This window comes from Thalassophryne amazonica, chromosome 8, assembly GCF_902500255.1.
Source record: "Thalassophryne amazonica chromosome 8, fThaAma1.1, whole genome shotgun sequence".
Taxonomy (NCBI): domain Eukaryota; kingdom Metazoa; phylum Chordata; class Actinopteri; order Batrachoidiformes; family Batrachoididae; genus Thalassophryne; species Thalassophryne amazonica.
The window spans coordinates 49,030,348-49,042,930 of NC_047110.1; the positions used below are offsets into that span (position 1 = coordinate 49,030,348).

The following is a 12,583-nucleotide window of genomic DNA, read 5'->3' on the forward strand; positions in this document are numbered from 1 at the left end:
TATTTTGTGTGTCAGTTTGCAAGATTACACCTATTACATTATTGAACTGATTTTTTTCACCAAACTAGATGAAACAATTGTGTTTTGCTTGAAATAGGTATGTCACATACATGTTAGTTTGCATCATTGGTATCTGTGCATTTCTTATTGTGCAGTGGTGGCTGACCAGTTACCTTGATTTAACTGTAAATTCACGCAGCATTGGTAAATTGTACACAGTTTAAAATATCTTCAGGAATAAATGGAATTGAACAAACTTTTTATATTCGTAGTAGTGAATAAAATGTCCAGACCTATTGATGCATATGCGTTTACAGTAAATCACCACTTTCACAGCCAGTTTTCTTGAGATTAGTCAGGGAGCAGGTGCAACATTTGCATCAATCAATATGGAGTACAGACAGTGTGGTAAATCTGTCTAGAGTAGGTCGTGCTACAGGTTTCTGTGGCTGTGATTGGAGGAATTGTGCATAGTGCGACTTTTGTCTGTTGCATCACCAGTTCTACAGCTTAATGGTGTAAAGAGAAGAATTTTTACACAAGAGAAAAGACCATATCTAGGCCTGTTTAAATGGACTGCATTTATATAGCAATTTTCCATCTGAATCAGAAGCTCACAGCACTTTACGTTGATGCCTCCCTTTCTCACACACACACACACACACACACACACACACACACACACACCAATTTTGGGGTACTGTCAACTTCACACCGGGGATTAACAACAGTTTGGGGGTTAAGGACCCTTTGTGATTTGTCGGCGTGGTGGGGAATTGAACCGAGGGTTCTCTGGTCTCCACCCCATCACTTTAACAGACACCATAGGAGGTGACTGTAGTGGCCCACCCGTCCAACTCAGTCAGTCTCCTATGTACCATCTAGCAAAGTGAATCTGAATTGAAATGCCCTTAAATCCTTAATCTCCAACAAGAAATGTGAAATAAATCAACTCTGCTGTCAGAATTGTGCCAGGAAAAGTCTTCATGTGGTCACTTGGTGCTGCAATATTTATATAAAGCTTTGCTTTTAAATGTTTGTTTGTTTTGTTGACCAGCTAATGTTTGGACAGTTATTTATGTCTGTATGCTCCATCTAGAAAGGGTGAAAACATCAGGACTTTAATATAGTCCAAATCATCCATATGGCAAACAGTTACTAGTTAGATGGCAAGCTCGTACTGACAATGTTTGTTGCTACTGTTAAAGCACCTGTCACAGTGGCGTATTCGTAGAGCTGCTCATTGCGGCGTTGTGTTTAATTTAAATATGCCTAAAATACGCGCGTACTCAGCCTTTAACAGTGTTTGTTCATACTTGCAGCTGCGTGTGCACACAGTCGCCATGCCGCACCAGTTCAGTGCTATTTTCTGCCTCTGTGGAAGTGCGCTCTGTTCTCTACTGCATGGTGTGGTGCGGCTATTATTATTTATTTATTTTTTTATGCAGCGAGTGCGCGTTAATTTTAAAGAGTCACAGCTCTTTTCAGCTTTGATCAGACTGATCGATCAGAGCGTTTGATGAGCGCACCGACATGCAGCAAGTGCGTGTTTATTTTAAAGAGTCATGGCTCTGATTAGAGACACACACACACACACACACACACACACACACAGAGAGAGAGAGAGAGTGAGGGAGGGAGAGAGCGCGCACGCGAAAGAGCGCTTTTATTTTATTTTAAGGAGTCTGATAGAGGAGAGAGAGCGGTTTTATTTTTTTTTATTTTAAGGAGTCTGATAGAGGAGAGAGAGAGGTTTTATTTTAAGGAGACTCAGGCTCAAAATAAAATCTCTCTCTCTCTCTCTCTCTCTCTCTCGCGCTATTAGACTCCTTAAAATAAAAGCGGTCTCTCTCTCTCGTGCGCTAAAGCGCTCTCTCCCAGTTTAACGAGTCACAGCGTTTCGTTCAGGGCAGCCTTTACCACAGCCAGACTCAGCAGCATCTGGACACAAAGAAAGTGATCCACCAAAACAAAATAAAACAAAAATAATAATAATGTTAAATGACTCTGTTTTTGAGCCGCACCACACCATGCAGTAGAGAACAGAGCGCACTTCCACAGAGGCAGAAAATAGCACTGAACTGGTGCGGCATGGCACACGGTACTGTGTGCACACATTAAAACGCGAACACACGCAGCTGCAAGTATGAACGAACACTGAAAATGGCTGAGTACGCGTGTATTTCGGGCGTATTTAAATTAAACACAACGCCGCAATGAGCAGCTCTACGAATATGCCACTGTGACAGGGGCTTAACATTCCAGTTGCCAGGTAAAGGCAGATTCAGTATTTTAACTACCAGAAACAGTCAGGTCTTCTCTTTCCCTCAGGTCCATGGTGATGGCTCTTTCAGTGGCCAAGGGATTGTTCCTGAAACACTGACCCTTTCAAACCTCCCTCACTACAGAGTTGGTGGCAGCATCCACCTGATTGTGAACAACCAAGTGGGTTACACAACTCCGTCAGAGAGGGGGAGGTCCTCTTTGTACTGCAGCGATATTGGTCAGTCAAACTTCTACAACATATCAATTTCTCGTTCATTAACATATATTTGCTACTTTATCAGCAATCATGACAGCGGTGGTGGGTACAGTTCAGATAAAAACCTATTGCAGTGGTTCTCAAACCTCAAGGACCACCTAACCTACACATTTTCCTTTAAGTGGTACTTGCGGGTTGGGTTAAGAACCTTTGACCTATAGGCTAATTAGCAAAGTAAATTAGCTTTTCAGAAAACTTTGAAAACCATTCTCGGACTAATTATCTTCCACTAAATTTAGTACCACTAAGTTTAATGATTAAAACAAAATTTGAAAACCCTATAATCAATCATTCATGTTTGTTCCTACTGGATCTTATACACTAATTCAGTCACTAAAATTGACACATCGTGAAGGTAATGAGTATCACTTTGAGGAGGAAGAGGTCCAGCCAGAGCAAATGCATTAATTAAATTAAAATTATTTTCATCTTTGTTTTTGGTTTTCATTTAATACTTTCTGTACTGTGAGTAAACTATATGTTGAATGTAATTTAATTTGTTCCATTGGCTTATGTGCATCTTGATCCTCACTTGATTGGCATGCTAAACCTTTTTTGGGAACCTCCATGTTTATAGGTCAGCACATTAAATTTTTAGCTCTATAGGTATGTTTTTTTTTTTTTTTTTTCATAATTTTTAGAGCCAAAATATATAAATAAAATTAAGTGAAAGCCAAATTCATATCATAAAAATGATCTGTAACATCAGCAAAATGTTTAGCACACAGTTAGCCTAATGCCGGGGTCTCAAACTCACGGCCCGTGGGCCAAATCCGGCCCGCGAGATCATTTCATCCGGCCCACCACTTGATATCAATTTATAGTGAAATCCAGCCCGCTGTCAGGACTGAGAAAGAAATTTCCGATTTCAGAGGTGACCCTGAACGCAGCCAAACAAGCCAAAAAAAAAACAAAAAAACATTCGGCACACTGGCAGCACCCTCACGACGTAAATCAAAATGTCTCTTTCAAAGGCTAAAAGAAAAGTTGATGTCGAGCACAGAGTGTTTCAGGAGAAGTGAGAAAATGATTATTTCTTTGTGGAGTTTAAGGGGAACGCCACCTGCCTTATCTGCAAGCAGAAAGTTGCCGTTCTGAAGGAATATAATCTCAAACGGCATTTTTTAACTAAACATGCGGACCAGTATGCAAAGTTCGAGGGAGAAGAGTGGACACAGCAAGCTGCACAGTTAAAGAAAGAGCTGTCATCTCAACAAAATTTATTCCAGAGAGCGAAAAAGGAGGCCGATGCAGCACTTGAAGCAAGTTACGTCGTGAGTGAGATGATCGCCAAAGCGGGAAAGCAGTTCACTAAAGGTCAGTTTCTGAAAGACTGCATGCTGAAAGTTGCAGATATTGTCTGTCCAGAAAAAAGAGCCAATTCATCAACATCAGTCTGTCAGCCAACACGGTGGCAGAGCGGATCACTGAGCTTTCAGATGACATTTATGAACAGTTATGTGACAGAGGCAAACGTTTCAACGCGTACTCTGTGGCTCTGGATGAGAGCACAAACATTAATGACACGGCTCAGCTCGCCATTTATGTCCGCTGTATTAACGACCAATTCGAACTTACAGAAGAGCTGCTCAGTGTGAATATGATGCAAAGGCGTACCACAGCTAAGGATGTACTTTAGCTGCTGTGTGACACAATTGAGCAGGCCGGCCTCTCCTCGAAGTCTCTGGTAAGAATAACGACAGACGGCGCACCTTCAATGATGGGGAGGAAAAGCGGACTCGTAGTGCTTGTTCAAAAAAAGGTGCAGATTCTGCAATTGCTCTGCACTGCATTATCCACCAGCAGGCACTGTGCAGCAGGTGCTTAAAATTTGACAATGTGATGTCTGTTGTCGTGAAATGCATCAATTTTGTCAGATCCAGAGCCTTACAGCACCGCCAGTTCCATGCCTTTTAGAGGAAATTGATACGTCATATGGAGATGTGCTGTACGAGTACTTCACAGAGGTACGGTGGCTCAGCAGGGGAAATGTCCTGAAGAGGTTTTTTTGAGCTGAGAACAGAAGTGAAGATGTTCATGGAGGAGGGCAGGCTGGACCTTCCTGAGCTTGATGATCCCAAGTGGTTGATGGACCTGGCTTTCCTAGTTGACGTCACAGAGGAACTGAACACACTCAACCTGAAGTTGCAGGGCCCAGGCCAGCTTGTCACTGCAGATTTTGAAAATGTCAGAGCTTTCATGACAAAACTGATGTTATGGAAAGCCCAGATCTCTGAGAAAAAACTCTTCCACTTCCCAGCATGCAGCTCTCTTGTGGAGGAGGGCAAAGCATTCAGTGGTGAAAAATATGTTGCTGCCATTGAGAGGTTACAGCAGGAATTTGACCATCAGTTTGCAGACTTCAAGACACACAGTGCCACATTCCAAATGTTTGCTGATCCCTTCTCCTTTAATGTGCAGAATGCTCCTAGTGTGCTACAAATGGAGCTCATTGACCTGCAGTACAATTCTCAACTCAAAGCCAAGTTCAGAGAGACCAATGGAAAAGCAGAAATGCTTGGACAATTTCTGAGAGAAATACCCCCATCTTTCCCAGAGCTTTCCAGGATATTCAAAAGGTCTATGTGTCTTTTTGGAAGCACATATCTCTGTGAAAAACTATTCTCCACCATGAACTTTAATAGTATACAACCCCTGGCAAAAATTATGGAATCACCGGCCTCGGAGGATGTTCATTCAGTTGTTTAATTTTGTAGAAAAAAAGCAGATCACAGACATGACACAAAACTAAAGTCATTTCAAATGGCAACTTTCTGGCTTTAAGAAACACTATAAGAAATCAGGAAAAAAAATTGTGGCAGTCAGTAACGGTTACTTTTTTAGACCAAGCAAAGGGAAAAAAATATGGAATCACTTAATTCTGAGGAAAGAATTATGGAATCACCCTGTAAATTTTCATCCCCAAAACTAACACCTACATCAAATCAGATCTGCTCGTTAGTCTGCATCTAAAAAGGAGTGATCACACCTTGGAGAGCTGTTGCACCAAGTGGACTGACATGAATCATGGCTCCAACACGAGAGATGTCAATTGAAACAAAGGAGAGGATTATCAAACTCTTAAAAGAGGGTAAATCATCACGCAATGTTGCAAAAGATGTTGGTTGTTCACAGTCAGCTGTGTCTAAACTCTGGACCAAATACAAACAACATGGGAAGGTTGTTAAAGGCAAACATACTGGTAGACCAAGGAGACATCAAAGTGTCAAGACAGAAAACTTAAAGCAATATGTCTCAAAAATCAAAATTGCGCAACAAAACAAATGAGGAACGAATGGGAGGAAACTGGAGTCAACGTCTATGACCGAACTGTAAGAAACCGCCTAAAGGAAATGGGATTTACATACAGAAAAGCTAAACGAAAGCCATCATTAACACCTAAACAGAAAAAAACAAGGTTACAATGGGCTAAGGAAAAGCAATTGTAGACTGTGGATGACTGGATGAAAGTCATATTCAGTGATGAATCTCGAATCTGCATTGGGCAAGGTGATGATGCTTGTTTGGTGCCGTTCCAATGAGATTTATAAAGATGGCTGCCTGAAGAGAACATGTAAATTTCCACAGTCATTGATGATATGGGGCTGCATGTCAGGTAAAGGCACTGGGGAGATGGCTGTCATTACATCATCAATAAATGCACAAGTTTACGTTGATATTTTGGACAATTGAAAGGATGTTTGGGGATGATGAAATCATTTTTCAAGATGATAATGCATCTTGCCATAGAGCAAAAACTGTGAAAACATTCCTTGCAAAAAGACACATAGGGTCAATGTCATGGCCTGCAAATAGTCCGGATCTTAATCCAAATGGTCCATGACAAGGCTCCAACCTGCAAAGCTGATCTGGCAACAGCAGTCAGAGAAAGTTGGAGCCAGATTGATGAAGAGTATGGTTTGTTTTTCATGATTCCATAATTTTTTCCTCAGAATTGAGTGATTCCATATTTTTTTTCCCTCTGCTTGGTCTAAAAAAAGTAACCGTTACTGACTGCCGCAATTATTTTTCCTGATTTCTTATAGTGTTTCTTAAAGCCAGAAAGTTGCCATTTGAAATGATTTTAGTTTTGTGTCATGTCTGTGATCTGCTTTTTTTCTACAAAATTAAACAACTGAATGAACATCCTCCGAGGTCAGTGATTCCATAATTTTTGCCAGGGGTTGTAGATCCAGACTCAGCGATGACCACCTTAAAGTCATACTGAGGGTTTCAACTGCCACCTCCCTCAGAGCAAATGTGGTTAAGCTGTCTGAGAAAAAGCGTTCTCAGGTGTCTGAGAGCAAGCATTAGACAAAAAAAAAGCAAAATATGAATGTAAAATAGTTCATGTTGCAAAGGACAGTTGTTCAAACAGTTGAATGTGTTTCCTTTTTTTATGCAATACCTGAAGCGGCCCTCTTTTAACAAAATTGGATGCTCAGCGGCCCTCTGGTAATTTGAGTTTGAGACCCCTGGCCTAATGTATTAACAGTTATCAAAGCTAAGTTAGCCAAAATATTGTCAATTCCACAATCTGAACAGTGCAACTGACAACTGTAACTGTTCACAGGTAACATGGTGAACTGTGCTGTGATCCACGTCAACGGGGATGATGCTGAAGAGGTTGTGCGGGCCACTCGGCTGGCTGTAGATTATCAACAATGTTTCAGGAAAGATGTGATCGTAGACCTGATGTGTTACCGTCAGTGGGGCCATAATGAGCTGGATGAGCCTTTCTTCACCAACCCAGCCATGTACAAGATAATCCGGTCGGTTCACTTCACTCTGGTTAAAGTTTTTCACCCCTCCTTCAGAAGTAACTCTAGTAATTGCATCTTATTTTGAGGTTGTGTCAAGAGTTCCAGAAACTCTTAAAAACGATATTGATTCTAGATTGCACAGAGAGGTAATACGTACATGTTAACATTTTCATTGTTGGTCTATTGTACATTCCTAATTTGCTCTCTCAGGATGCACAGCAGGCACAATCAGGATACTTTCTTATATACAATTTTTACACTTGTAGGAAGTGGTATTGCATGTGGAGGTATTGTTTTTGGTGTGTCTTCACCCATCCTAGTGTGAGCAAAATAATTCAGAGAAAACTGTGAATTATTTTGCTCTTGGAAAGACTGAAGGTCAGCCAAGGACACAGTCATGAGTTTCAAAAGCTACCATCGGATGTCATAATTGTCAGGCTACTTTACAAAAATCCGACTGTAACTTTTAGTGGCATCATCTGCCACGCCCCACGTTTCTGCACGCATATGAACCGGGGATTAATGGCAGAGTGAACATAGCAGTGTGACAGTGTGTAAATCCTCGATGCAGTGTTACAGTGAAATTTCAAGCAGTTGTGAGCGGGGAAGGAGAAGCTCCTGTTTTTGCCCCACTTGAAGCAGCCTGCAGGTCAAGGTCATAATTTAGGCTCAATGTTTATTCATAGGGGATGTAGTAAAACAAAAAATCAGTGAAAAGAAAGGTTATCTTTCAGCATGTATGTTGAATTCAGGAAGCATTTTAAATATAAGAATAGTTACAACAAACCAAGAAACAGAAACGAGACATATGTGATTTTAGTGTTTGTAAAATAACAGAAATTACCAGACATCACAATTGACTGGTGAGCACAAACATCATCTGTAACCACTGATGTGGGAGTTGAGTTGGTGAAAAATTATGTTTTGTTTGGCCTAATTGGTAGGTAAAGACAGAGAAAACTATTTTCGTTTTATATCATGAAGTGGTCTGGGCAAAATTTTGTTAGCCTAATCAGAAAACACAATTAAAGAACCAGGGTTGTCTTTATTTATTTATCTACCCATCTTTTTTAAAGCATGCTTTAGTTCTGCTTAAGTGTTTTTTTCCCCTCCCCTCATGGCAGATCTGTCTCTTAGCTTTAGATTAATTTTGTGTATATGGTCTGTAACACAGAAATGAAAGTGAAGTTGAATTAAATGAGATCAAACTAGTTCATCAGATTCTTTTGTATCCTGCAGCTCACGTAAAAGTGTCCCTGATGCATACGCAGACCAGCTGGTCTCTGAAGGCCTGATGACTGATGCTGAGCGTGAAGAGATCAAATCAAAGTACTATAGCATGCTCAATGACAAACTGGCCAACATGACTCTGTACAGCCCTCCACCCACCAACCTGCAGGGCCGCTGGGGAGATCTGGTGGAACCCCAGGCCAGAGTCACCACGTGGGACACTGGTGTACCTGTTTCCTTACTGCAGTTTGTAGGGGTAAAGTCTGTGGCGGTCCCTGAGGATATTCAGTTGCACAGCCATCTGGAAAAGACCCATGTACAGGTACAGCATTTAAGCATCGGTTGTCATCATTTTGGATGGTGTTGCATTGAATGTAGGGCAACTACATGATTAGTTTTTGGTGAACTCAGGCTCGACTACACAAGTTGGAGGACGGCACTAAACTGGACTGGTCCACAGCAGAGGCCCTTGCCTTCGGTTCGCTCCTGTGTCAAGGTAAAGGTCACTTAAAGTAAGTCATGTGAGAATCATTGATGAGAAGTTGTTTTGTGATGTTTTAAAATTCGTGATTGATATTGCAGGTTTTCATATTCGTATCAGCGGACAGGATGTTGGCAGAGGCACATTTAGCCAGCGACATGCAATGGTGGTGTGTCAGGAGACGAATGACATGTACATCCCTCTGAACCACATCAGCCCTGAGCAGCAAGGCTTCCTGGAGGTAACAGCTGGCAAAGACCATATATTATACTTAAATCATCTTTCTTGTACCTTTTAATCTTTTTTTTTTCTTCTCTGAATGTCACACACTTATCCTCTTTGGTGAGATGTTTTTTCTGTGTGTTTAGGTGTGTAACAGCCCCCTGTCTGAAGAGGCAGTGTTAGGATTTGAATATGGCATGAGTATCGCAGAGCCCAAGCTGCTGCCTGTCTGGGAAGCTCAATTTGGAGACTTCTTCAATGGCGCACAAATCATCATTGATACCTTCATCTCTGGAGGTAAATCTCTGATTGCAGTGACTCATTTATTATCAAGTAATGCACTGTTATGTTCTGTCCTGAGTGTTGGTAGGATTGTGAAAATCAGCAGCTTAGGAGCTGTTTACCGATGTTGCCATTGCAAGTGGTGAAATCTTTACAGCACATAAGAAGCTGAGTGAGGAATTAGAGTATTGGATTTGTGATGGTCTTGGATCAAGTTCTAGACTTTTAATAACTTTGTTGACTCAGAAGTCTATGTGTGAGCAGAGAAAGTGTAAAACTTTTATCTTCCCTTGTCTCCGCATTGACATTCAAGTGTCTGGGTCTTCAGCCTTTGAAGTTGACAAATGCCTCAGAACAGTGTCACGAGGTCGCTGGACAGAGGTGTGTTGCTGAAGGCTATGCAGGAGAACAAAGGTCCAAGTCTTTAGGGCCCTGTTGCTTCCTGTCTCACTGTATGGTTGTGAGACTTGGATGCTAACAAGTCATCTAAAGCAAGGAGAGGATGTTTTTGGTACTAAGTCGATTTGAAGAATCCTTGGGTAGAGCTGGGATGACTGGGTGTGGGGTTAGAACAGCTACTTAGAGAGACTCAGATGAGGAGTCTGCTGACTCGTGGAGAGAGAGGGATAATTAGCAGTGAAATACATCAGTGACTTAAGTGCATGCCCCCAGCCTGATGATATTGTGACTTGGGAATTCAAACTTTTCAAATTGAAAATCATGCAGGTGAAATGTGTTTAAAAAAAAAGTCTGGAATATCCCACATTTTAAATCATCTTTCAGTACATTCATTTTTCTTTCAAATAAGTTTACTGCACATTCATAACATGTACACAGTGTGTCAGTGAAACACAAACATTTTACATTAATTTCAGTAATCAACAATTCAGCACAGAGATTTTAATTTTTGTCTTCGGACTTCAGGACACAAGGTTGGAGTGGACCCTAAGTGGAAGCATTCCATGCCCCTTCAGGGGATAGTTGCCAACAGCACCACTATACTAAACATTTCTGGGAGAATCCTCATTCACACTGATGTGGTGGCACAGGACAAATCTTTTTCTGTCGATAATCTGAAAAGATCAACATGGGTTGTGTGACCCACGTTAGCGAGCCACCCTCAACTCGGGTCAGACCCAGTTCTGTCTGTTGACTTGTGTTTGATTGAATGGGTTACATAACCCAGGTCTTGAAAAACACCAACCTCATTGAATCATAGCAGCTGCTCCACCCTCGCAGGGACTATACCTTTGAAACATCAGATGACTGTATATTATACAAACAATGCATGTTTATGACTTCAATAGTACAAATATTTCATGAGGTGAAAGATGGAATATTCCATTCAACGAGGTATGCTGAGTTGAATGGAACATTCCAGCTTTCACCAAATTAAATATTTGTTCCATTGAAAGAATGTAAAATCATTCATTATTTGTTTTATGTAACGGCTGAGTGGATCCTTGTCATTTGATTGGTGCTTTGTATGTCACGTGACATGGATTATTCATCCCATTTCCATTTTACTCATCCCGTTTTCTCCCAATTGTTGACTTTAACATTGATACACCTACCTCCTGCAGGGTGTAGTTAGCTAATATTATGGAGAGCAAATGTTAGTTTCACCAAGGTAACATGATTTAGATAACCTCCGAGGCCCGGACTTGAACAGGAATTCGATTCTAGGAAAAAAATGACGATCCTAGGACTTTCTTGCTGTGTGGCAACAATTGCAGTCAGCGAGCAGCAGTGAGCAAGTCAGCAAGCAGCAGAGCAGATGGGCGGTGTTTGTGCAGACGGCTGTACCGCGTGCTACAGCCCGCGGCCATGTTTGAAGTCCGCTGCCAGGCCCATGGCCGCGTTAGTGCCCCCATCCAGGCTCGTGGTCCATCTGAGGTTACTAACCAGGCCCGCAGCTTGTCGGAAGTCGCTAACCAAGCCCTCGACTCATTGGTGGCTGCCAGCCGGACCTGCAGCTCGTTGGAGGTTGTTAGGCGGACCCGCAGCTTGTTGGACACTGCTAGCCGGACCCACGACTCTGCGGAGGCCGCCAGCTGGACTCGTGACTCGTCGGAGGCTGTCAGCCAAGCCCGCTGCAGCAGCGAAGTCCGCCACCACATCCGCAGTCATCTTATTGGCTCAAAAAAAATTCCGACAATGCAGTCCATGATACTTCCAAAAAAAAGGCTTTGTGTACTTCCTCAGACCAGCGAAAAATGGCGAAGTTTGTCCAGCTTTTCATCCTAACAACTCTTCATACCTCCAGACGACTTATGATTTAGTGCAGTGGTTCCCAAAGTGGGCCGTGCGCCCCCCCTGGGGGGGCACGCCGTCATTGCAGGGGGGGCGCGACAAGGCTAAATATAAACAATATACTTTGTGTTGGACAGCTAGCAAACCATGGCAAATGTCAGCGGACCTCCAGGGAAACATAAGGGCAATAATGACACCGCAACAGATAATACTAAAGCAAAGTCAAGAACATATGACGATTCATATCTCGCCCTCGGCGTCACATGTACAACGGTGGGTAATGAAGAGAGACCACAGTGTGTGCTGTGCCTCAAAGTGCTAGCTTCGGACAGCATGAAGCCAAACAAGCTAAAGCGTCACTTAGAGACCTTACATCCTGCACACACACAGAAGCCTGTGGAGTTCTTCAGGAAAAAACTTCTCAGCTGTCGTGCACAACAGAATACGTTTACAAATGCAGCTGTTTCTACATCAAATGCGCAACTTGCCTCTTATAAAGTAGCCCACAGAGTTGCAAAATGTAAAAAACCACACACCATCGCTGAGGAATTAATACTGCCTGCAGTTATTGATATGGTTTCCACGATGATTGATGAAACAACTGCCAATAAACTAAAGACTATACCTCTATCAAACAATACCATTGCAAGGCGCATCTATGACATGTCAAAAGATATGGAGGAGCAGCTCAATGACAAGTTACGAGACAACCGTTTTGCTCTGCAGGTGGATGAAGCCACGGACAGCAACAAGGACTGTTTATTAATAACATATGTCAGATTAATCGATAGTGAGGATTTGAGGGAAAAT

General features: G+C 42.1%; 1 protein-coding gene across 2 annotated transcripts in view; it reads left to right on the top strand.

Moving 5' to 3' along the window:
• The window catches only part of dhtkd1 (dehydrogenase E1 and transketolase domain containing 1), a 72,920-nt gene that overhangs the window by 37,862 nt on the left and 22,475 nt on the right, over positions 1-12,583 (top strand). For both annotated transcript variants that reach the window (XM_034176159.1, XM_034176160.1), the window contains exons 6-11: positions 2,332-2,503; positions 7,116-7,314; positions 8,545-8,857; positions 8,947-9,031; positions 9,118-9,257; positions 9,385-9,535. In XM_034176159.1, coding sequence (XP_034032050.1) covers positions 2,332-2,503; positions 7,116-7,314; positions 8,545-8,857; positions 8,947-9,031; positions 9,118-9,257; positions 9,385-9,535 — 1,060 coding nt within the window. The remainder of the gene's footprint in view (positions 1-2,331; positions 2,504-7,115; positions 7,315-8,544; positions 8,858-8,946; positions 9,032-9,117; positions 9,258-9,384; positions 9,536-12,583) is intronic.